At 58.5% G+C, this 24,183-nt stretch overlaps 2 protein-coding genes across 11 annotated transcripts in view; one reads left to right on the top strand and one right to left on the bottom strand.

Annotated features, from left to right (window-relative positions):
- Positions 1–18,410, top strand: part of Espn (espin) — a 29,478-nt gene extending 11,068 nt beyond the window's left edge. Inside the window, exons 3-15 of one of the 7 annotated variants that reach the window (XM_076861401.2) lie at positions 1,555–2,038; positions 2,198–2,329; positions 4,780–4,984; positions 5,900–6,171; positions 8,658–8,819; positions 8,910–9,108; positions 9,713–9,772; positions 10,420–10,446; positions 11,574–11,719; positions 11,796–12,059; positions 16,321–16,400; positions 16,498–16,509; positions 17,503–18,410. In XM_076861401.2, coding sequence (XP_076717516.1) covers positions 1,555–2,038; positions 2,198–2,329; positions 4,780–4,984; positions 5,900–6,171; positions 8,658–8,819; positions 8,910–9,108; positions 9,713–9,772; positions 10,420–10,446; positions 11,574–11,719; positions 11,796–12,059; positions 16,321–16,400; positions 16,498–16,509; positions 17,503–17,647 — 2,188 coding nt within the window. In that variant the 3' untranslated portion in view covers positions 17,648–18,410. Of the gene's footprint in view, positions 1–1,554; positions 2,039–2,197; positions 2,330–4,779; positions 4,985–5,899; positions 6,172–8,657; positions 9,109–9,712; positions 9,773–10,419; positions 10,447–11,573; positions 11,720–11,795; positions 12,060–16,320; positions 16,401–16,497; positions 16,510–17,502 lie in introns of all 7 variants that reach the window. The other 6 variants (XM_076861406.2, XM_076861402.2, XM_076861404.2 and 3 more) reach the window with 6 other exon arrangements.
- A 205-nt stretch (positions 18,411–18,615) lies between these two features.
- Tnfrsf25 (TNF receptor superfamily member 25) lies at positions 18,616–24,133 on the bottom strand. Of its 4 annotated transcripts, none has more exons than XM_076861397.2 (10): positions 23,870–24,133; positions 22,894–23,008; positions 22,559–22,693; positions 22,067–22,228; positions 21,897–21,975; positions 20,696–20,751; positions 20,506–20,613; positions 20,259–20,296; positions 19,433–19,613; positions 18,616–19,226 (listed from the first exon to the last, which is right to left on the bottom strand). In XM_076861397.2, exons 3-10 carry the CDS (start codon positions 22,683–22,685, stop codon positions 18,898–18,900), a joined length of 1,080 nt encoding a protein of 359 aa, XP_076717512.2. In that variant the 5' UTR covers positions 22,686–22,693; positions 22,894–23,008; positions 23,870–24,133; the 3' UTR covers positions 18,616–18,897. The 4 variants fall into 4 exon arrangements, with proteins under 4 accessions (XP_076717512.2, XP_076717511.2, XP_076717509.2 ...); XM_076861396.2 differs by lacking the exon at positions 23,870–24,133 and adding an exon at positions 23,498–23,597; XM_076861394.2 differs by lacking the exon at positions 23,870–24,133 and having other exon boundaries at positions 22,894–23,209.
- Between the last annotated feature and the right edge of the window lie 50 nt (positions 24,134–24,183).

Here is a 24,183-nt window from a genome sequence, read left to right as displayed (position 1 = left end):
ACAGGCAACTGGATGAGAGGCTTGGGGGGTGTGGGTTGTGCATGTGATTGCCACTGTGGGTGTGTAGATACGGAGGGCAGTTGAGGGTAAGGATGTGAAGAAATGTGTTCCTAGGGCGCCAAGGTCTGATCAGAGCCTGGCAGGATAAAGCCCCTGTCTTGAGCTTATAGACTTGTAGAGAACAAGGGGGTTCTGGGAGTAGATTGTGGCTCCACCTAGTGTCCCATTGCGGTAACTGCACTCTGGATTGACTTCACACATCCATCAGCCTAGTGGCCAGGCTAGCTTCTGTGTTCCCTAGCAGCACCTCACCAATGGAGCTGGCTCACTGTTCCCCAGTTAGGACAATGAGCTGGGTGGAGAAGCAAGGATGAAGGGCAGTGACAGCTGAAAGGTAAGCTGTAGTGGAAGCACCTGGGACATAGGGCCCCTCCCCCACTCTGTCTTTTCAGTACCTGCAAACTTACTGCAGGGAAGGCCCTGCATCCCAGACAGATATGTGTTCCCATGCCACTTACCAGCTGAGTGGCCTGTGGCAACACGTGGACCAAGCCTCAGTTGCCTTTCTGCAAAATGGGAATGACAGTGGGACTTAAGATGAATCTTCCTAGCTAAGCATGGTGGTGCACAACTGTAATCCCAGTTACTTGGGAGCATCAGACAGAGGGATTCCAAGTTCAAGGCCATCTTGGGCAATTTGATTAGCCCCTGCCTCAAAATTTGTAATAATAATAATAATAATAATAATGACTGGGAATGTAGCTCAGTAGTAGAGCACTCCTGGGGTTAATCCTCAGTACTGAAAAAAAAAAAAAAAAAAGAAAGAAAAGAAAAGAAAGAAAGAAAAAGAACCACCACCACCACCTTGGTGCACAACAAAACCCAGGATGTCAATTAACTTCAAATTTGAGATAAATATTTTTTGGTAAAAGTATGTTCCATGCAGTATCTGGGATTTGCTAACACATTATTGATATTTATCTGAAATTCAGATTTAAGTGACATCCTGTGTTTCATCTGGCAACGCTAACCCTCCCTGACCTCCAAGAACTCCCTCCTCTGGGTTAAGCTTAGGCCAGAAGCAGTTATGGCTAACCAAGCATGACAGGCCATCCACAGGGCTGCCCCAGGGTAGGAGGGGTCCAGAGCAATGCAGGACATTGGTAAAGGTGGGACTGTTCCCCTAAGAGCAGGATGTGCTGTCAGATGCTTTATAAAAACCAGGCTGCAGGGGCTGGGGATATGGCTCAAGCGGTAGCACGCTCGTCTGGCATGCCTGCGGCCTGGGTTCGATCCTCAGCACCACATACAAAGATGTTGTGCCCGCTGAAAACTAAAAAATAAATATTAAAAAATTCTCTCTTTAAAAAAAAAAAAAAAAAAAAAAAAAAAACAGGCTGCTGTGGGTGGGACCACAGCCGAGGGGACCGGGAGGCTGCTGTAGGATCTAGTCCAACCCACTCTCCCGGTCCTCCGGGGCTCCCAGAATTGAGGCAAGGACGACCGCTGGCACTGAGAAACCATGAAACCATGGTGGGTGTTGCATATTCGCAGGGGAGTGAATGCCCAAACCAAGAATGGTGCCACGCCCCTGTACCTGGCGTGCCAGGAGGGCCACCTGGAGGTGACGCAGTACCTGGTGCAGGAGTGCGGCGCGGACCCGCACGCGCGCGCCCACGATGGCATGACCCCGCTGCATGCAGCAGCACAGATGGGCCACAGCTCGGTCATCGTGTGGCTGGTGAGCTGGTCACAGGAAGGGAGGGGGCCTGGAAATGGACACGGGGCGGTGGCCCAGCCAGGAGGGGCCTGGTGCCCAGTCCCCGCCCTTTTCTCCGCCCCTCCCTCTCTCCAGGTGAGCTGCACCGACGTGAGCCTGTCGGAGCAGGACAAAGACGGCGCCACAGCCATGCACTTCGCCGCTAGCCGCGGCCATGCCAAAGTGCTCAGCTGGCTCCTGCTGCACGGCGGCGAGATCTCGGCCGACCTGTGGGGAGGGACCCCGCTGCATGACGCCGCAGAGAACGGCGAGCTGGAGGTCAGGGCGGCCCGAGAGGGGCGGGGCCTAGGGGCGGGCGGGGCCCGGGGCGGGGCCCGGGCGGGGCGCGCGCCCTCTGCTGGCGCCGCGCTCTCAGCACAGCCCCGCCCGGGCGCGGGGCGCCGGGCGCCGCCAGGTGCTCACCCCATGCCCCCGCAGTGTTGCCAGATCCTGGTAGTGAACGGCGCGGAGCTGGACGTCCGCGACCGTGACGGGTACACGGCCGCCGACCTGTCGGACTACAATGGCCACAGCCACTGCACCCGCTACTTGCGCACCGTGGAGAACCTGGTATGACCCGGATACAGCCTTCGTTGTCATCTCGTCCCGCCCCCCACCCCAGGAGTCGAGGTCTTACCCCTTCTACCAGGGAGGGAACTGAAGTTCAGGGACGTGCATCCCCTTGCCCAAGGTGACACAAGGAGTACTGTCCTTGACCACTGTCAGACCTACCTCTCAGCTCAGATCCACTGCCCACTGGGGAGCAAGGCACAGTGAGGTGCAAGAGGACAAAAGGTCCAGGGAAGGGAGACAGGGAGGACCAGAGTCATCCTGACAAGAGATAAGGCTAGGAGAGATCAGAAGACTCCAACCAGGGGCCAGCCCAGTTCATTCACCCACCCACCTTATCAGCTCATTTAACTGACAGCCACCCTCTGAGGTAGGTAATGCTAGTGTCTCCAGGTCATAGGTGAGTAAACTGAATCTCCGGGAGACCCAAGGTCATGCATTCAGTAAGTGGTGAAGGACCACTCTTTCTTGACCACAATATCACATGCTGGTGCATTCCTAGTTAATTCATAACCGGACACTTTTGTGACTCTTGTAAATTATTTTATTATGGTTGCTCAGCCATGAAGTAACCCACTGGGGCCAGGACTCAGGTGTGGATGTCACTAAGTCTAGGGCCCTGCCCATCTGCTTTCTTGGAGAAATGAGGTAGGAAGAGGGTGGACCTCACTGACATCTGCAGAAATAAGCTGATAGTTCCAGAAGACAGCCGGCCATGACTGGGGCTTCCAAGAGAAGCCTAGGGGAGAGACAGTGGATGGTCCCTGGCCTGACTACCCCAGTCCTTGCAGAGTAGCAAGGCCCAGGATCAGAGACTGTAGGTAGACTAGAGGATGAATTCCCCCCTGGAAAGGAACTTGCAAAGAGTGTGGGTGGCCCTGCAGCTAGTGAGTACCCTGTCACTGGGGCCTACAAGCAGGGGAGGACACTGTCTAGGGCCATTCTGCCCCAAAGGTGAGTTCCTTCCAGCTGAGAGAATCTGTCTCTGTTGTGGGGCTGTGGGCGCAGCAGCAGAGCCCAGGAACTTCCAAGACCCTCCAGTACCTTCTGAGAGTTTGCTCCACTGCTAGCAATAATTTATTGAATTTATTGAATTTTGACTCTGGCGGGCTGAGTGCTTGGCAGGTCTCAAGTTCATCTTATAGTATCTGTTGGCACATAAGACATTCTCTAGATATCATGCCATGCATGGCACTTAACTTTTAAAGTCTTTTTTGGCCACCCACTGGGCAAGGAACATTGTACTTACCCATTTACAGATGAAGAAACAGGCACAGAAAAGACAAGTGAGTGTCCAAGGTTGCGAGGCTAATAAGTGGAGGGGGGTAATTTAAAGCCATTTTCTCAGGCTGCAAAGCCTGAGTCCCAGCCTTTTGTGTCTGTAGCCCATGGGGGTCAGGACCAGGTGCCCTTGGTGCCCACTAGTGTCAGCCAAGAAAAGGGCACCTTCAGGCTGTCCCCCAAAGCTGTTATCCTGGGCTCCCTTTTGGCTCTTAGGATAGTCAGCAGAGGCTGAACCTCCTGAATGTGGGTGGGTGGGCTGGAGGGCCTGACACTCTCACCCAGGCAGGCCCAGCTACAGCAGTGACAGATACAAGCCACCAAGGATGCTGGCCCAGAAAAGGCAAACACTCCCAAAGAGCCCCTAATTACAGGGCCAATGAGCGTGGCTGCCGAGCTGTTACCTGGTGCCAGGCTGCCTCCCTTTCCCAGGGGGCCTGTGACACTTCTCAGGCAGGGAGGGGGCATGGGGCAGGGAGGAGTAGGTCTGGGCAGGAGGCAGCAGAGAGAGCAGGCTTGCCGGCAGCAGGACAGCATGGGCAATGTAAGCAGGGCCCCCACCCCAGCCCAATCCCAGCCTGTGGTCAGAGGCACAGACTGCGGCGGCGGGAGGGAGGGGGACAGGCTTGGGAGCCTGCGCAGGGGCTGCCCATCCCAGCTCTGCTGGGCCACCAGGCCCCACCCTTCCCCACCCCCAGAGCCCCATCAGGAGACTGGCTGGGTTGGTGCTGGGAGCTGACAGGTTGGGAAAGGAGAAACAGGGGTTTTCAGCAGGTAAGAGGGGACGGCTCTCCCTGTACCCCACCCCAAACCCCCTCCTGAAGAAACACGAGAGCCCAGGCCCTCTGCTGGTTGATAAGGGAAGGCTGGTGCATGGCAGTCTCCCTGGGGTGCAGCCCAGGGCCCCTTCCCTTGGTGGTTTCTAGCCTCCTGAACAGGGAGGGGCCAGGATGGGAGTATCTCTGAAACCCGAGGTCCTGCTAGGGGGCTGGACTTGAATCTTAGCCTCAGAAGAACCCAAGACCCTTTTGCAATAGGGAAAGGATCTCAGAGAGGGAAGTGGCTTGACTAAAGTCACACAGCAAGGGCATGCCTGAATGGGACCTGGCCCAGAAAGCGCAGGTCTGTGGAGGAGGCTTGCCCTCACAGCCCTCCTGCCTTCTCCTCAGAGTGTGGAGCATCGAGTACTGTCCCAGGATTCGTCCACTGAGTTGGAGGCAAAGCAGCCTGACTCGGGCATGTCCTCACCCAACACCACCATGTCAGTCCAGCCACAGAACTTTGACCTCAGCTCGCCTGCCAGCACCCTCTCCAACTACGACTCCTGCTCTTCCAGCCACTCAAGCATCAAGGGCCAGCGCCCTCCTCCTCGTGGTGAGTGGGCTGGAGGGAGAGGGAGGAGGGAAAGCACACTGCCTAGGGCATCCTGCCAGTGGTCCACCACAGGCGACCCTTCCCTCACTGTCCTAAACACCCAGGGTCCTGTGTGCCCACCACACAACCACATGTACATCCACATATATTCCCCACAAAAACTCACTGCGCCTCACCCATGGCTCATTGTTCTTGCCTACCCACACTCAAAAGTCACATCTGTATGTCTGTAAACACAGTATACACATACATAGGAATGCTCAGGCACACAAGCAGAGTCGTGTGCACCTTACAGGTCTGCGTGCACTTACACAAGGACTCACACCTAGGTTTTCACTGGAGAGACACATGCACACAGTGTCTACAGACCAACACAGACACATTCACAAATACAAAGAATTGTGTGCACAAATGTGAAAGGCTCAAACATACACAATTGCACAAACCTTGGGCAAAGCCAGACATGGGTCTACACACTGACCACACCCTGAGCGTGAACGTGATCCACCTGCAGTGCCTGTTTCCTGTCACCAGGTGGTGGACTGCAGAGCTGACTAGGTGCCCCGTAAGGTTGGGTGTGGCCATCCAGACTCCTGCCACCTGCTCTGCCAGATCTTCCCTGAAGAGCTGCCTCTCCCCTGTCCAGGTGGCCCTGCCCTGCAGGCACACCTGGAGCCCAAAGCCCCCTGCTGCTTCCCTTCCAAACCTGAGCACATTGTCCTCCAACCTTAGTGCAGGGCTGGGGAGCAGGAACCATCCAGCACTGCCAGAGGCCACAGTGAGCCACATCGAATAGCACCCAGAGACTGCTTTGCCTCTCAACAAGTGGTTTCTAGGTAGTGGGGAGTCTGGCAAGTTCTGGGGGACAGCCTCTCTGCAAACTCCCACACCCGGCCTTCCTTGCTGCCTCTGCAGGACTTTCCAGCGCAAGAGCCGCAGACATACAGAACTACATGGATATGCTGAACCCAGAGCTGGGCCTGTCTCAGGGCAAGATGGGGAGATCTGTACCCCCGCCACCACCCCCCAGCTTCCCTCCACCGCCCCCACCCCCAGGCACCCAGCTGCCCCCACCTCCACCGGGCTACCCAGCCCCCAACCCTCCTGTGGGGCTCCATGCAGCTGACATCTACATGCAGACCAAGAACAAGCTCCGCCACGTGGAGACAGAGCCACTCAAGAAGGAGGTAGTGAGCCCTCCCCCTGCCTGCCTCCCAGGGGTGGGACTGGCCTGGCTAGTAGACACAGGTGGGGTCCCTGGGTCCAGGGCATGTTCAAGAGTCAAAGCTCCTGATCAGTTCCATGAGGGCTCAGGGCTGCACTGGGCACAGGAAGTTGAGTTAGACAAACACATCACCCTCCATGCCAAGTTGGGGTGAAAATATCCAGCCCCGGATGGCTGTGCCTCACCAGGAGCTGGGTCTATGCTGCCTCTTGCATGGAGTGGCAGGGTTTTCCCTGAGATGACAGAGAACATGTGCAGATTGCCCTCCACTAACATGCCCATGCCCACAGCCATGGGCTCAGGTGAAGAATGGAACCCTAGATGTCTTCCAGGTGGGAGACGCCATGTCGTATCGTAGCTTGAGGGTGAGGGCCAGGAGGAGGGAGTGTCAGGTGAGTGAACACCAGCAGGACCCAGCACCTGCTGTCCGAGTGGCCAAGAAGCTGAAGTTGGCTCCTGCTGAGGTTTGAGCTTCTGTACTTTGGAGGAGCCAGTGCTGAGGTGGGCACCCTGGGGGGAGAAGCAAGCACCGTGAGCTTAGGAGGGTGGTGTGAGGGAGGACACAGTGATTGTGAGTGGTCCAGGTCACCGGGGACTGCAGGGAAGCGGGCGGAGGTCCTGTCTGGGCAGCTCTGGGACTTGGGCAGGGAGGTTGAGGGGACCCAGCTGGTCTGAGAGGTGGGGAAAAAAACATGAGACCACAGGGGGCCAGGTGTGTGGTGGCAGCCCCCCAGGGTCCTGTCAGAGCCTAGACCTTACAGTTCCCTTCCCAGCCTAAGGCAGACCACTCCAGGATGAAGCTGAATAATGTTTGCACTGGTGGAACAGGTCACAAGGCCACTGTCACAGAGGCATGGGAGGGACATTGAGCTCCACAAGAACTCCAACTGCCACCCCCTTCATGCCACCCCAGACCAAGCTCTAAAATCAGATTCCCCTTTCATCTCTGGAGGGAGCTCTAGTAGGCTCTGCTGGGGCTGCAAGTGGCCTGGGCCCAGTCAACTTTCACAGCCTGGGCTGGCATGTGAGCCCTGCCCAAAGCCTGGGACAGGTGGTCTGACCAGCACCCAGTCCCCATGCCTGAGCCAAGGGCCAGAACTGTGCCTTCCCACACCCCTCTGGGGTGTGTGCGTGCTGAGCTGCAGGAGTTGGGTCTGCTCCACAAAGAGACCTTTGTGTGCCTGCTGCGCCCTGCACGGGTGCCTGAGCTGCGGGAGAGAGCAGGGTCGTGCCTCTGGGGCTGCAGGGGGTGTGGAGGGGACTGGCTGGCCCAGAAAACAAATCCAGCGTGTCGCGTTTCCTGCAACGTGAGCCTGGACGGGCGGGGTGCAGAGGGTCCGAGGCCACCTCGAGGACGCACAGGCTGAAGGATGGGGCCCAGGGCAACCCCCACCACCTCGGGTCCTTCTCCCGGAGCTGGGCTTAGCTGGGGGCATCCGCAATGGGGCGGCAGGCTGAGTTGTCACCTGAGCCCGCCTTGCTGCCCCTGAAACCTGAGACTTGTGCGCGGGTGTTGGTGTCGTTTACGAGGATGGTGATGGTTTCCAGATGCAAGAGGGAAAGGAGGGGACGCGACCTGGAACCCAGGAGCCAAATGAGACCGCCAGCGGTCAGACCCTCATCCTGTCTCTGGCAAATGAGTAGGGACCTGAAGGTCGGGGTGCCAGGACCATGTTCAGGGAGAAAGGTCCAGGGGGCGGGGCCACACCTGGCCGGTGCGACCGGTGCAGCATACCCGCCAGGTGTGGAGGAGCAGTTGGGCTTCGGTGGCATCCCTGACTGCTGGGGGGTTCGGCCTGGGATTGGCGGGTCCTAGGTGATGTCAGGCCGACAGAGCCCATAGGCCAGCCGCGACCGGGCGGGCGCGGGCCGGGCTGTAACCTGAGAGGAAGGATCAGGTAACGCAGGTGTCGGATCCTTGCCGCCCCCGCCGCCAGGTGCACAGCGGGGGCCACCGGCACAGTCGCAGGTAGGAACAAACTCGGGGCCTGTCGGCCGGGAACCCTGGGCAAGCAGGAATCTAACAGGGCACCGGCTCTGGGCAGGGCTCCCTAGGGGCCGAAACCCCCCTAGGACGCGCGGTTGGCTGCAGGGTGCGGCCCGGGCCACAGGGCTACTAAGCTGAGAGCTGCTATCCCTTCTCCGACTCCCCCTGGCGTCAGGGCTGGGCCACCCCGCCCCTGGACCCGCCCCTTCTGGCCTCAGTGGGGGCCCCTGTGCCCTTGGCCTCCGCCCAGAACCCCTCCCTGTAGGGCCGGTCCAGGCTTCCCTTCCACCGAGGCCCCCTTGACCCTAGCCCCGTGTTGCCCTGAGAACACGGGAATCTAGGGACTCGGCGGCTGCACCACTCGACGGCTGCTGGCCTTGAGCCCCGGAGAGAAGAGCTGGGGAAGGGGGCGTTGCGGGGTGTTGGGGACAAGTGGTCAAAGCCCATCGGTCTTCCCGCAGCCGAGCTCCCGCGACCACCACAACGGGCTGCGGAGGCAGGATTCCGGCCGCAAGTCCCGGACCTTCATCAAGCAGCCCAGCACGGGGGACTACTACCGCCAGCTGGGCCGCTGCACCGGGGAGCCGCTGGCAGCACGCCCGGGCATGGCGCACAGCGAGGAGGTGCGTGCCCTCCAGCCCGCACCCGCCGGCCGCCCCGGATCCGGCCCTGCAGCCCGCGCCTCACTAGCCAGCTCCTCCGCTCCCCCGCAGGCGGCTCTGCTCCCAGGGAACCACGTGCAAAACGGCTGCACCGCGGACTCCAAGCCGTCCAGGGAGCTGCCGCCACCGCCGCCGCCGCCGCCGCCGCCCCTGCCTGAGACCCAGAGCTCGCTGCCGCCTGCCCCACCTCTGCCCTTGGAGGGCGCGGGCTCCGGCTGCGGGCAGCGCCGCTCCTCGTCGTCCACCGGCAGTGAGTAGGGGAGGGTTGCGGGTGGGGGCGGCGCCAGCCCCAGAGGGGGAGGGAAATCTAGACACCGCCCCCTCCCCAGTGCGCCCGCGGGTCCGCCCTCGGTCCTCCTGCTTCTTCCCGAGGGCCCCCACCCCACTGAAGACTTGACCCAAAGCGAAGGCTCTGAGTTACCTTCCCTCCTGCCAGACGGGACTGGGAAGTGTGGCCTCAGGCAGGTCCCCTCTCCTCTCCACACCTCCTCCCTTCCTCTAAGGAAGTCTCTCAGCTCTGGTGGCTGGTGTTTCTGATGAACCCGTTTTACCGGGAGCGATGAGTGGACTAGTTTCAGGAGGCAGGACTGCTCATAGGCGTTCTTCCTGCCCCTGTCCATCCTCAGTTCCCCTCCATCTCTCCTCTGGTTCTTGCAAACTAGCGCAGACTTGAGTCCTCTCACATACCCCAGGAATTCTTCCCTGGCCCCTCACGTTTTCCCCTTCTCCCTCTGGCTATCCCCCTGGGCAGCGTGTGTGGGTAAGCACACGGCTCCACCATGAGCTACAAGGGCTCCTGGGCATCCTTTATTAAGAACTTCTGGTGACCAGGATTCCTATCCTCTCTTCTGTAGGATGGGGCACTGCTCTGCCTGACAGGCTTCCTGGAAGGTGCCCCCAACCCAGACCAGCAGGTTGGCTTCCTCACCCAGTTACTCACTCAGTGCAGGGACCACGTTCTGTGGCCCCATCCTAAGCTTCATCTCTGACTAGGAGTGTGGTTCATATGGAGCCCCAGTCCACACAGCGTGGGCCATGGGAGCATGTCACTACTGGCTGAGCCTCCAGAATGTCCCCAGCCCACCCTACCTCTGCAGTCAGCTCCTCCGTTCTTCTGCATCCTGCAGCAAGGACAAGGAGAAATGGGGACAGGGGTGTAGCTCAGCGGTAGAGCTCTTGCCTGGCATGTGTGAGGCTCTGGGTTTGACTCTGCACCACATATAAATAAATAAATATTTTTTAAAAAAGAAGAAATAGACTCTGGGCTGCCCCCGACACCCCTCCTATCAGAGCCTGGGCTGGGTGCCCTAGCCCGAGAGAATGCCAAGGCAGAGGCCTTGTGAACAGACCAGGGCCAGTGGTGACCCTGTGCAGCACTCAGGGAACTGGACATACCACCCTTATGGGGCCCCAGAGTGGACTGAGCCAGGGTCACAGGACAGGAAAGCTCCTCCTCTCTTCTCGTCCCTCCTGCCCTCCCTGGTCCTCTTGCTGTCCCCATCTTACCCTGGCCCCCTCTCCCTCCTAACTTTGCTGTCACTTCTCTTCTCTCGGTTCCTAGAAGTGAGAGTCCTGAGGCACAGGAAGAGTGAGTAGCTGCGCGCGGTTCCTGGCTGAGGCTGAGTCGAGGGTGGGGAGAAGGCTCACCAAGGAGAAACCAGACAGAACGGGCTGGGACTTGAGGAAAGGGCAGACCAGGGGCCAGTAGGCAAGGGGGGACCTCAATGTCACAGAGGGGCTCTTGCACCCCACACCAACCCTCGTACCCCCACCACACCCACATATGTGCCCAATCATTCTGTGCCTGGCTGAAAGTTTTGCAAAAAAAAAAAAAAAAAAAAAAAGCAGACTGTATGCTTGTCTCTCTTTTCCTCTCCTTGTGATGCACTCTGGGGTCCCCATCCCAGGCAGCCGAGAGCTTCTGGCCTGTTTTGTTCACCTCCACCCCCAGATCTGACCCCTTCCTCAGGGTTCCAAATTCCCCATTCACCTCCACCAGCCACGTTGGAAAATGCAAACTCTGCCCAAGCATTTGCATGCCATCTGCCTGGCCCTTCTTCCTCAGTGCCCTCTCCCATGTCCTTAGTAAGCACCCCCTTCCAGGGTCCCCGGGAGCTGAGTAGTGTATTGCCATAAGTGTGCTTCCCGCTTGCAGTCAGTGTATCTGCTCATCTGTGGGTGTGGGGACAGGGAGGGTGGTCTGGCTAGGTGCCAGCACTCCAGGGTCCTGAGTCCTTAAGGCTGTGGAAGCCCCAGCTGACTCAATCCAAAGGTCACTGGGCTTTGCTGATGCAGGGAGAGGGCTGGAGAGAGACTCCACCCTGGTGGGGCTGAGCCAGGGAACCTGGGACAAAGGTCGGGTGGCTGGCCCCAGGTAGTGTTTTGGAGCTGACCGGCAGTGGCTGGGCGGAGACATACCAGAGTCCCCAGGGCCAGTCCAACAGCCACCATGAACTCCCAGGGGCCTCCAGGCGGGGCCTCTCCGCCCCGTGAGTAGGGCCGGGAGAATGGTGGGGTCACCATGGGCTGGGAGCTGAGGGCCCACTTCTGGGTGCCCTGAAAGCTGCTTGAGGTACCCTAGTATCTAGAGAGCGACCTCTGGCCCCAGGGAGGGCCCCACCTGTCCTGGTTTGGGATGGGGGCTGCAGAGAGAAAGGTGGAGGATGGTGGGGTCATAATCCTGCCCCCAATCAGTGATTCTCCTCCTGTGGGCAGGCACCAAGTCTTTCAACATGATGTCCCCAACGGGTGACAACTCAGAGCTACTGGCTGAGATCAAGGCAGGCAAGAGCCTGAAGCCAACACCGCAGAGCAAGGGGCTGACCACAGTGTTCTCAGGCAGCCGGCAGCCAGCAACCCAGGTAGGAGACTGACAGGTGCCCCTGCCCTGGTTCCCCTTGCCTGCCCAACACTCAGCCCCACTGCTTCTTCTTGCAGCCTGACACACAGGTGCCACCTGTGTCACCTGCCCCATCTCGGGCCCGGAGCCCCACTCCACCAGCCGTGGGGCCTCAGCCACTGCTCAATGGCAGCATAGTGCCCGCACCACCCGCCACCCCTGCGCCAGGTGTGCAGCTCAATGTGGAAACGCTCGTCCCCATACACGATGAGCAGGGCCGGCCCATCCCTGAGTGGAAGCGCCAAGTGATGGTGCGCAAGCTGATGGTGAAGATGCAGGAGGAGGAGGAACAGAAGCGGAAGGTGGGTGGGGCAGGGCTCCCCAGAAAGCCTTGGGGTCTGCCTTCAGCCTACAGTCCATTCCCTGTGCCACCTCTCCACCTGAAGGGGCCCTTCAGCCTCAGACAGTGCCAATGCCTTTGGAGGAAAATGAGGTTGCAGAACCCCCAGAACTGGTCCCAGTCTCTCTGCCCCAGCAGCTTGTTCTTAGAAGAAAGATGGCAATGTTTACCAAGCTCTCCTGTGCCCTCCAATCACCTGGGACCTTGATATTCTGTTTCAGGTCATCTTGGGGGTGCTGAGATTCTGCATTTCTAACAAGCAGCTAGGTCTGGCTGATGATGTCAGCTGTCCAAGGACCACACTGTGTGGTCTAGAGGGCTTTGGTCCCAGCCAAACTGACTTGGGCTCTGCTCAGCCCTGCCACTGTCCAGCTGCTTTGTCCAGTCTCAGTATGACATCTGTGAGATGGGCTAATTAACACTAGCTGATGATTACCATCATTCATGAAGCAAATGTTCCCTGAGTGCCATCTACATGGCACACACACGTGAAATCTGGGAATTTGTGGTGAATACACCAAGGCCTGCTTCTAAGGGAAGTGTGTGTGTGTGTGTGTGTGTGTGTGCATGTGCATATCAACAAGCAAATAAATGTCCCCAAGGAGACAAAACAGATGATGTGATAGAGTAGCAACTGGGGATACAAAGCAGTGATCACATCTGGCACTGTGAGGCCTGGCCAGCTACCTAGAAGAGAATGGGCATTTTCCTGGAGCAGTGGGGAGCCTGGGGCTGGCGAGGCAGGCAGCTGCATCGTCCTCCCTGTATGTGGGAAACTACAGTGGGTCAGGACGGATCAGGAGGCCTGTGGGGAGGTAAGGTCAGCCCCCAGCATGGAAAAGCTGGCCACAGAGAGCTGATCAAGAGGTAGAGGAAAGTGAGGAATAAATGAGAAGTGTCCCAAATATTGTGTTAGTCCAGTGGGGTGCAGGAAGGGGTGGGAGTCACAGTGGGAGCTGCAGTAGAATGGTCTCTCATTCAGCATGTAAAACTTTTCCACCCGGATAGAGAGAGCATGGGACACAGGAGAGCCTGAGAAGCATCAGTGGGCTAGCATGAGAGGCTTCTCTGGAATCTGGCTTGAAACTAGGGTTTGGATGGGGTTGTGAAGGGCCTCCTTGCCTCTCAGCTTCAAGGCCTTTCGCATGTTCCTTGAGTGGTGTAATGAGCAGCCAAGCCAGCATGGAGATCCTCTCTGGCGGCCTGCCCTCCCTGCCTTGCAACAGCGACCAGCATCCAGGTGTGCCCCCACCATCAACCAAAGTGGACACTGTCCAGAGCCAGGAGCCGAAGCCTTTACGCAGTGTAATAGCCCGCCAGCCAGGCGTGGCCCATCCCTGCAAATGCAACCCGGGGAAGCCATTACACCACCCAGGACATGCAAAAGGTTCCGCTGTGGGAGCTGGGCCAGAGGGAGACGCGCCTCCCTCCCCTCTCTTGTCTTCCCCGCCTTAGCTGACATCTGCTAGCTCCTGCTGCTACCCCCCGGAGGGCTGGAGGTACTCCCAGGAGCACAACGCCATCCTTGGGCCCTTCGGGGAGCTCATGACTGAGGCCGACATCTTCCGCATTGAGCAGCAAATCGAGAACCTGCAGGTACTACACAAGGCTCAGAAGCTGGAAGCGCGCCTGGAACAGCTGGAGCTGGAGCTGGAGCAACTGCTGCCCATCTCAGCCGCTCTGTCAGCTCCACGCTTCACCATTGACCCCCGCCGCATGCAGGGCCGCGCCGCCAGCCTGCCCGCTTGGTGCAGCAAGATCTCCACGCTGCTCAAGAGCATGGCCACGCTACTGGCCGCGCTGGGCGGACGGCCCGCACACCTGGCGGAGCTGCTGACAGCCGAGACTGGCCAGCCGCTGGAGCCGCTGCCTGATGCACCCTCACGACCAGGGCCTCTTTGCTTGGGCCGCTCGCACTCTCTCAGCTGGTGCAGGGAGGCCGTGGCGCGCGAGATCCTCGAGTGCGGCGTTTCGGTGCAGCAACTCCGAGCCACCTATGAGCTGCGTGCCCAGGGCGCGGCGTCCACCAGCTGCCAGCACCACAAGTTCCCGCAGCCGGCCAGCACCCCAGACCGTGAGCCCATCCTGGAGGAGGACTACATGGCTGCCGGCTCCGAAGAGCAGAGCGCTGAGGTGGCAAACGGACTAGTGGACTCTGAAGAGCCCTTGGGTACCTTGGGCCTGCCTGAGGTGCAGGACCCCCAGGTGGCACTGCCAGAGCCCGAGCAGATGGCGCACAGGCCGCCACTCTCCACTGAGCTGCCCGGTGTCCAGGACTACATCGACATGCGCAAAGAGCGCATCGTCTACCTTTTCCTGGAGCATTGGCGCAAGTGGACCTTCCGGGGCCCTGGGCGCCACACCCAGGTGCGTCTGCGCAAACTTCTGCCTCGCATTGTGGCAGCAGGCGCTGGCACTGTCCCAGATGAAGAAGGAGCCTCTCCGCCCCCGGAGGGCGACAATAAGGCCTACTGTCAGGATAAGCGGTTGCTGCACTTGCTGAAGCAGAGGCAAGTGGTGGGCAAGTTGCTGGGTCACTGGCGGAGTCTGCTACAGCAAGTACCCGCACGGCAACCACCATGCCCAGGCCTGGCTCATGGCCTGTACTGGCCCCAGCACTTCCTGCCACCCCTGGACGGTGGCGCCCCTCGACACTACGACAGCCTCACGCTCGACCTCTTCATGCTTGGCTACTTCCAGCTGCTAGAGATGGGCCTGAGCCGCGAGGAGCGCAAGTTCCGCCACTTGCTGTGTTATGAGATGTTCGACCGCCTGGGCAGCCACCCGTGGGAGCTCATCCGCCTCTTCCACCGCGTTGTGATTGAGGAGGTGGAGGCCGGCAGGCGCAGCTGGAGCGACGGCTTCGAGGACCTCAGGTGCCAGTTCTTTGGAGACAGCCCAGACGCTGAGCCCGCCGGGGAAGAAGAGAAGGAAAAAGAGGAAGAGAAAGAAAAAGAGGAGGAGAAGGAGCCCCCCGAAGAGGCTGTGCCAACTGACATGGAGGACCTGACAGAGGAGCAGCCAGAGGCCCCTGCCCCAGCACCACAGCCCCTTCCTGCCACCCATCCCCCCAACTCAGACCCATCTTGTCTCCCAGCCCCTGCTGAGGACCCTTTGGAGTTGGTGTCTGAGATGGGCGAGTTCAGCAATGAGGACATCTGTCGCTACATTGACCGTAGCTTCTCTTTCTGGAAAGAGAAGGAGGCAGAGATGTTTGACATCTGAGCAGTGAGTTCAGAATTTACACTTGAGCATCTTAACGTGGGTCTGGATACCTGCATGATGCCCTCCAGAAGCCAGAAGCCAGCAGGGGCTGGAAGAACCCAGGACCAGTGAAAAGCTGCTTGCTCAGGACCAGGCTGCCTCAGCCTTCAAGGTCCCCCCCAGACAGGATATGGGGCATTTGCCTGTATACGCAAGGCATGGCACTTGGCAAAGCTGGGTGTTCCCCTCTAGCCCCATTGCTGAGCTCTGTGGGGAGCCAGGTAGCAGAATCAGTCCCTCAGAGAGTGAGGGATCATGGCCCTATCTTGGGGCACTGTGGCTGTGTCTCTGGCTTTTCAATGGGTTTGCAGCTACCTCCTTGGCCACCTGTGGTGTTCTGTGTGATGTGTGATGTGTACAGACTTTCCTCTATGACATCCAAGGAATAAAGCCCTTTGCTGTAAGCTGCCTGTGTTGGATGCCCCTCACATACAGTGTCATTGCAGCTCCACAATTGTGGAGCAGGTGTCCACTCCTTTGGGAAAAGGGCAAGCATGAGCCATCAGGAACCTCACAGGGGAACCAGGGACACTCTGAGTCCCTGAGCTAGCCAGGTGGTAGTGGTTGGTGGGGGGAGTCTTCTGTACAGAGATTCTGGATGATGGACCTGGTACAATACATCTACCTGCCCCCATGGAAAATCAGGCTCAGGCCTCTGGGGCCCAGCTATCCGTTCTCCATCTCAACTCTGATCTCTCTGGCACCACCTTTAGTTCTCTGGCCTGGGTCGTGGTAGGGGGTGGAGGGCATGTGGAGAATGGGGCAAGAGGCACCCTCTGAGGAGACTATCAGGCACCTTCATTCATTTATCTCTTAGATGGGCATCAAAAGCATCTCTTCCTGTGACCACATCTGTGTTCTGTTGTCCCTGGATCCCTTCAGGTGCCCTGGGTTGGGGGTGCACCCCGCACCCTGTCTTTCCCAGCCACACTGATCCTGAAGCTTTATGGTTGTTTCAGGAGGAGGAGGAGGAGGCCCGGCTGGCCAGCCTGCCTGCCTGGAGGCGAGACCTCCTTCGGAAGAAGATGGAAGAGGAGAGGTGAGCTGGGGGTCAGGAGGAGGCTGACCTGGCTGTATGTCTTGACTGTCCTCTTCAGGTGGCAGAATCAACTAACAGTGTCTCTTTCTCCTTCCAGGGCGCAGAAGCGGTAAGTGCAGGGCTGGCCTGGACCTGACACCCTTTCCACCCAGTTACAGTAACTTAGTCTTTTGCCCCTTCATCCAACACATATGCTGTCACTCAGTTCTTGTAGCATGACTACTCTGCTTCTAATAACGCCACTGGACCCCTTTCTCCCAGTAACTGCTCACCTGTCCCCCAAAGTCTAGCTCTCATGCTCTGATAACCTTGTTCTGAAATGAGCCAGTGCCCATCTTCCACTAACCCAGCCTTTCTACCCTACAGTTAGCCTAACCCCATGATCAATACCTTGATCATCTGCCCCAAGTAATCTAGCCCAGTGCTGACCATTAGGCATACAATTTGAACTCTACATGTAATTTAAATATTTCCAGTGCACACATTGAGAAAATAAAAAGGCACAGGTGAAATTCATTTTAATAAAATTTAACCCAAAACATCAAAAAATATGTCAACATATAATCAATATGTCATTAATGAAGTGTTTTACACTCCCACTCATGCTTAGGGCCTAGCCTGTCAACAGCCTACCCTTATGTCTGTGTGTGTCTGTGGTACTGGAGAAGCAATACCACTGAGCCACTGAGCTACATCCCCAATCCCCTACCCCTGTGCTCTAATAACCTATTCCTAATTCCCCAGCCTCTGCCTCTCAGTAATGGGGTGTCTAGATGCCCAACCCCAACCTGCAATAATTCCCATTGACAGCTCTGGACAACTGAGGTCCTGGCCCCAGTCCTCTCCCCTTTAAACCCTGTAACTCCCCTCTTCACACAGAGCCACTCCTGACCCATCACCTTCCTTTCCAGTAACACCCAGCCCATACTAACCCAACCACAGCCTCCCACTCATCCAGCTTCTCTGTGGCCCAATTACCCAACCTGCCCCCAGTCCAGTCCCTGTCCTTCATAGCCCACTCTTCCCACGCCCATCCTGGTGCCTGGTTCGCCCTAGTTTCTGGCCCGGGCTTCACTGCGTTCTGCCCTCACCCCATCTGCAGAAAAGAGGAGGAACGGCAAAAGCAGGAGGAGATTCAGCGGGAGAAAGAGCAGTCGGAGAAGCTGCGGACACTGGGCTACGATGAGAGCAAGCTGGCGCCCTGGCAGCGACAGGTCATCCTGAAGAAGGGGGACATCCCTAAGTAATACTTCGCGGCCCCCTGCCCACAGCCTCCAGAGCTCCAAGAGGTGGGGGTCCCCCAGCCCCCGCCCTACTTGGCCTGACGGTGCGGAAGGTCTGGGAGCCGCGCGGCCCTCCTCTTCCCGCCAGAATCCTCCCTAACCCCCTTCCCTGGTCCCGCATCCCCAGCCCCGCCAACGCTGGAGCGCGCGCGCCGCCACAGTCGCCGGGAAAAAGTGCCCAAGCTGCTGACGCAAAAAGATGCTGCTTCTTTGCATGCCGACTTACATATTTTTGCATGTTCGTTGAATGTCAACGTGTGCAGAGCTCTCCCCAGCCCCGTGGGTGGCGACTGTTTTCCTGCGGGGCGCGCGCTCAGATGCAGCCCCCTCCCCCGCACCCCGGAACCTGGGTCGCTGGCGCATCCTGGGCGGAGGCAGGCCCCGAGCTCGGGGAAGGGGTTTTCCTCCCTCCTCGACCCAGATCTGCACCCGGCCCAGGCCGCATTTCTCATCACCCCCGAGGGTTTCCTCTCAGTCATTTGTTTACCAGAAACCGGTGAAAACTGCCTGTCGGGGCAGAGCTGGGGGCGGAGTTGCTGCTTCCCGGGGCCCCACCTCCCTCTAGTTAAGTCTGCGCCCGCCCCGTCCCCAGCCAGGCCCCTCGCTTCCCAGACCTTTTACCACCCTGGTGGAGTGAGTGGAGGGCGAGGAGCCCTGCACTTATGGCTCCAACTGCTCCCCGCCCCATCCTGCCACCTCGCTCGCCCATTAAAGCTCTCTCCACCGCCTGGGGCTCACGTTTACTCTCACTCCGAAGCCACGACTTTCTCTCCTTCACCGAGTCAATGGGCCGGGGCGGACGTGGGAGGGGCAGGCTTGGGAGCGCAGAGCTGCACTGGTCTCCACCACGGGTCCCTGCACTTCGGACTCTGCTGGCAAGACTCCCAGCGCCTTTACACCCCGCGGAAACGGAGCCCAAGCCACACTTAACATTCCCAGCCCCAGAGAATTATCCAGAAGCTGCTTTTCTTCAGGGATTTAATACCAAGGCCCCAGCGAAACTCAGACCAAGTCTCTCCCGACAGTCATTCATCCTTCTTCGCCTGAACCCGAGCTCTGCAGGTGAGCAGGGAGGAGGCTGGCTGGCGCTGCTTGCTACACAGGGCCGTGCCACCAGCTTAGTAAGTGACATAAAATGTCTACACACATAAGTAACTGTACTTAAGGCTTCTGCAAGGGTCACCAGAATGTCAAAGTGGCCGGTGGGCCCTGTGTCACGCTCCCCGCTGCAGGCGGCTGCGGAGGTCCTCAGCGCAGCCATCCAGCCCCATGCGCTCTAGGGCCGCGTAGACTGCGCCCAGACCGGCGGGCTGCTGCTGGCGCCAGCGCTTGAGCATCTCATACTGCTGGTCCCGGAAGCGGCCAATTTCTACCTCCACAGCCTCAATCTCTGCCTCACGCAGGCCCAGAGTGCGCACAAACTCCTTCCAGCGCCGCGCTGGGACAGCGTCCATCACGTCATATAGTTGAGGGCCAGGCTGGAGCACTGCAGCCGGCGAGCCTGCAGAGGGTGCTGGCGAGAGCGGGGGTGCCAGAGGAGGGCCTGGGATGGAGCCAGAGAGAGCCAATGTGGAATAAAGGCTGTGGCCAGGAGGGGATCAGGTGCTTTCAGGCCTCTGCAGGAGGCTTGCTGGATCTCCCCCACCCATCCCAGTCAGGGAACTGGAAGAGGTCAAGTCGTGAAACCCTAAATTCCCATCTGAGACTTAAGAAAATGGACTCAAGCCTAAGGCCACTGAGGTCTCTTACCAATATCTCTGCTGGGCAGCTGGTCCCAGGACTGTGGCACCTGCTGGCAGGGCACTTCCTGGATCTGAGGGCAGTCAGGGGTCCAGCTGTTGTCTACCAACTGGACGGTGCAGACCTTCCCACTGCTGCCAGGGGGCACCAGAAGGGTGTGGGCACTTTCAGAGGCTGAGAGTTGGGTGGCCTGGAAACCAAGAGAGAACCTACGTCAGTCCTGTCTGCCTGGAAATGCCCCATTACTGCAGTCTCTAGCCAGTAGTGGACATTCCTTGTCATAAGCAATGCTGCTTGCCCCAGAGCCCTTGACCTCTTGGTATGGCCCAGCAGAAGAGCTATTACCTCTGCCTGGAATACCCTGCCCTGCTGCCATCTTCTTGTTCCCCCAACTCCTTGCCCAGGTGTACTCCTCCAGACCCAGTAGATAGCCACTTGAGGGCCTCACCCACTGAAAACAGCTCTCAGCACTTTGTGTGTGTGTGTGTGTGTGTGTGTGTGTGTGTGGTATCAAGGATTGAACCCAAGGGTACTTAACCACTGAGCCACATCCCCAGCCCTTTTTATATTTTATTTAGACACAGGGTCACTAAGTTGCTTAGGGCCTAAGTTGCTAGACTGGCTTTGAACTTGTGATCCTCCTGCCTCAGCCTCCCTAGCCACTGGGATTACAGACGTGTGCCACTGTGCCCCACTACCCTCAGCATATTTGCCTATTAGTTCCATCTTGTGCTGGATGCTATGCCCCTGATGCCTAATGCCAGAGATCAGGACATATCCTCCCAATTCCAGAAAGCAAACGTCTTCCCAGTGTATACTGGGATCTGAAGCTTACCTGAAATGGGGTCGGGGCCTCAGTCCCAGCTTTTTCTGCTGACAGAGATACAGAAGATCTGGTCAGCAATCAGACAAGGTCCCTGGACCTGGGTGCTGGTCCAGCTCCTCTTGAGTTCCTCCCCTCCCCGTACATATTCCCTGCCTTAGTTTCTCTACAGGGTGGAGTTGCCTCTAGAACAACCATCCTGATCCCAGGCCCCTGGAAATTGTGTTTGGGTGTGTGTGCTTTGTATGTGTGGACTTACCAGGAACCACTGGTTTGTGAGGCTGGCAGCGGCGGTAAGTATAGATCAGGGTGCCCCCAAGCAGGAACAGGACCACCAAGCCAGCCACAAGCACCTGTGCCCAGAACACTGAAAGAACAGCTGGTGGGTGCTGGGTGGTAGCCCCTTCCCAGCCACCCCTTGGCCCATCCCAGTTCTCCCACTTGCATACTCTGCCTCCAGCCACAAACAGCAGCACAGGGCTCAGGACAGCTCCCCAGGATGCTCCTGTAAAGAGGGACTAGATGAGGAGGTACACACCAGCAGGGGCTACCAGGAGTGCCCCACAGCTTCCCAACCTGGAGACCTTGCCTTCCCCAGCTTCTCTCCTGTGAGCCTCACTCTGCTCGAGAATTTCCCCAAAGTACTGCTGAAATGTCACTTGTGTTCTTAAAGCAATAACAATCACTACTGTTTTTTAAAACTCTAGACTAGATTAGGGGTCACTAGAATGTCAATTGCATAAGAACAGGGATTTCTGCCTCTTTGGTTCCGCATGTAGTCCTGACACCTAGAATAATATCTGGGAACTGATAGATGCTCAGTAAAAAGACTTGGTGGATAAATGAAGGTGGCTTTCCCCTGATCACAGCCCTGAGAAGAATCTACTGGCACCCCCTGATTAGATGGAAAACCTCAGATCAGAGAAGCTCTTTCTGTGAATTTGCCCAAAAACTAGCAGCAAATCCTGAATTAAAGCCCAAGTTCTTAAGCTGTAACTATGGGGCTCTCTCAAAGTAACAGATTTTTTTTTTTTTTTTTATTGAACTCAGGAGCACTTAATCACTGAGCCACGCCCCAGCACTTTTTGAGACATGGTCTCGCTAAGTTGCTGAGGCTGGCTTTGAACTCATGATCCTCCTGCCTCAGCCTCCTCCAGAGCCTCTGGGATTACAGGCATGGGCCCCCGCACCCATCCTTGTAACAGACCCATTCTTTTTTCTTTTTTTTGATTTTTGTTTTTGGGTACCAGGGATTGAATTCAGGGGCACTCAACCACTGAGCCTAGACCAGTTTTATATTTTATTACAGACAGGGTCTCACTGAGTTGCTTAGCACCTTGCTAAATTGCTGAGGCTGGATTTGAACTCGCAATCCTTCTGCCTCCATCTCCCAAGCTGAACAGATCCATTCTTAATACTTGAATGGAAGAATTACTAAGAAAAATTCTGGCAGAAAGTGATGATGTACCCCCTTATTTACCTGGCATAAGGTGAACTTAGACTCATGTACTTTCCTGTTTGTCTAAAGTGGGGCCCAAGCTCCCCCCTCCCTGTCCCTTCCTATCTCTAAACTAGCAGCACCTGTCCCCAAAAGCCTCCACCCCACTACCAGTCTCCCTCCCCTCTGGCCCAGGACAGCTAGGAAGTTACGTGGGGCAGGACACGCAGCCATTGCCATATTCATAGAAGCCAGGCAGGCAGGGCCCACAGTCAGCGTCTCTGCTGGAACCTACAGTCCAAGAGATGGCATGGGTCAGCATGGGAGAGTGGGGGGCTGGAAGAAGGGGACGTGGGGGAGAGAGCCCAGGAGGGGTACTCACAGGGCAGCTCTGTGTACAGGGCCTCACAGTCTGGGCAGCGGCGGCAGTGGAAGGGTGAATTTTCCCTACAAGGCTTGACGGAGCAGTCAATCAGCCAGCCAGGCTCACAGCCGCAGCGAGTGTCTGCCACTGCTGAACAGTTCTCCAAGGCCACCTGGAAGGCTGGCAGAGTGTAGGGAGATAGTGCAGGGATGGTCAGGGGCTCCTACAGAGAAGCCAGAGACCCCCAGAAAAAAGGGCTAGGCCAAAGAGAAGGGTGTGGGCTATCCCCAAAGGGAGAGAATTTGGCCCAACCCAGCAGAACAGAGGCCAAAGCACATGGAGACAAGGTGACCAGGGAAAGAAAGGAGCAGAGGCATCCTGAGGAGGGATCAGGTTGGAGGGGTGTGGGGAGGGTGGGCACAAGGTCCTCACACCCAAAGGTTGGGTCCAAGCCAGCCACTTCCTTCAAAGACTTCCCCCCACACACACTGAGCACCAGACAGCCCTCACCCTCCTCATCACAGGCCTGGCAGCGGGTACACTGATCCTTAAAGTGGTTATCCCTGGCTAAGAAGGTGCCCTGGGGACAGGGAAGGCAGGTGGAGTTCCCACAGGGCTCTGTGCAAGGAGCCTTCATGTAGTGCCCTGTGGGACCCAGACAGGGGTCAGTCAAGGCACTGCTGAGCACCTCCCAGCTTGCTCCAGTCACTCCCTCCCTCCCTTGCTGTCTCCCTACTTCCCTCCCAGCCCACCCCCAGCTTTGGCCCAGCCCCCCACCTCATCCCAACCCCGCCAAACCCTCACCTGCCCCCAGAATACCCTCACTTCCCACTGCTGCCACTTACCCACAGGACAGCCCCTGCAACAGAAGGGACCATTCCTCTCCTGGGAGTCACGTGTGCAGTCACACCTGGGGCCAGGAAAGCTGCCCTGGACACCCAGCAGCAGCAGGAGGACAGCCTGGAGGATAGGTGCTACTGACCCCCGTGTGGCTGCACCATGAGGGGGCCCCTCCTTGCCCAGGCTCCTCCATGTCAGAGGCCCCAGCATTTGCCCTCGGAGCGTCCCACCTCTCAGGCTCCTGGGCAGAAGGGGTGCCCATGGGTGGCGGTGGGACCAGCTTCCTTTCCCCCGTGCAGGGCCAAGCTCGGGAAGGGCAACCCCCGGGCCCTGCCTCACACCCTTCCCTCCACCAGGGCGGGAAGAGGCCGCCCCCCCGCCCCCCCACCGCCCCACCGGTGCTGAGGGTCGCCCGCGGGCCCCCAGACCCCTGCCGCCCCAGGCGCGGTGCTTCCTCCCAGCGGAAGAGCCCCGCCCCGCCCGAGCGGCTAACTAGGTCAGAGAGGGGCCGCCGGCGCCGCGAGGCGGGAGGAGACGGCGCGGCCCCGCGCTCGAGGCGCCGGGGCTGGAGGGAGGCTCTCGGCTGACCGGCCTGGCGTCCCCACTCACCACAGCCACGGTTGCCGCGCAGCCCCCGGGCCGCGGCTCCATGGCGGTCGCGCCGCGCTTGGCCCTCCGACGGGCGTGCGCGGCCCGGGGCTTCCCCGCTCCGCCCGCGCCGGCTGGGCCCGCCCCGCGCCCCGAGAGGAGCCCGCGGGGCGGGGCCGCAGTTCCCGGGAAGCGCCGCGGGACGCGTGCCGCCTGCCCGGGCCGCCCGCGCCCCCGGCTCACCTGAGCTGCCCGCCTCGACAGGCCGCACCCGCCGCCCCCAGAACCGGCGCTAGGAGGTGGGGCCCGGCAACTGCCTGCCCCTCTCTGGGCCTCTGGGCCGTGGATGGGGTTGGGCCCAAAACACCGAAGAGACCCAGGTGGGAGACCCACCTTTCCCAGAGGACCTGGGTGTGGGTCTAGGTGATGACTCAGTCCTGCGTCCTAGGGAGCAGAGTCAGAGGTGGGCCACTTGCCCGGACTTAAGCTCACAGGCAGGGCCCAGGGCCAGGCCCTGAGGACTCTAATGGTAGGCTTCCTTCCTGGCTGTGGCAGGGAAGAGGCCTGGTCTCTAGGTGCTGCCGCATGACACCCCACCCCAGTACTGCAAGGCTGCTTCCCACTGTGGCTTCCACCAGGCCCCCGCTGCGGCTGGAGGGGCACCTAGCACAGAGAGGAACCACCCCAGAGCTCAAGTATGCTCCAGG

This window comes from Callospermophilus lateralis, chromosome 7, assembly GCF_048772815.1.
Source record: "Callospermophilus lateralis isolate mCalLat2 chromosome 7, mCalLat2.hap1, whole genome shotgun sequence".
NCBI classification, from domain to species: Eukaryota; Metazoa; Chordata; class Mammalia; order Rodentia; family Sciuridae; genus Callospermophilus; species Callospermophilus lateralis.
Note: the sequence above shows the minus strand (reverse complement) of the source record. Positions and strands in the feature narration are given on the sequence as shown.

What these genes read in the sequence shown, in the direction of transcription:
- Tnfrsf25 (XM_076861394.2), bottom strand. Translation starts at nt 23,098, where the DNA reads ATGCTGGGGCCTCTGACATGGAGGAGCCTGGGCAAGGAGGGGCCCCCT. An exon ending in CCAGGCCTGTGATGAGGAGG is followed by an intron (nt 22,229 to 22,558) that starts GTGAGGGCTGTC and finishes ACACTCTGCCAG; the next exon opens with CCTTCCAGGTGGCCTTGGAG. An exon ending in GCTGCCCAGCAGAGATATTG is followed by an intron (nt 19,227 to 19,432) that starts GTAAGAGACCTC and finishes GCTCCATCCCAG; the next exon opens with GCCCTCCTCTGGCACCCCCG.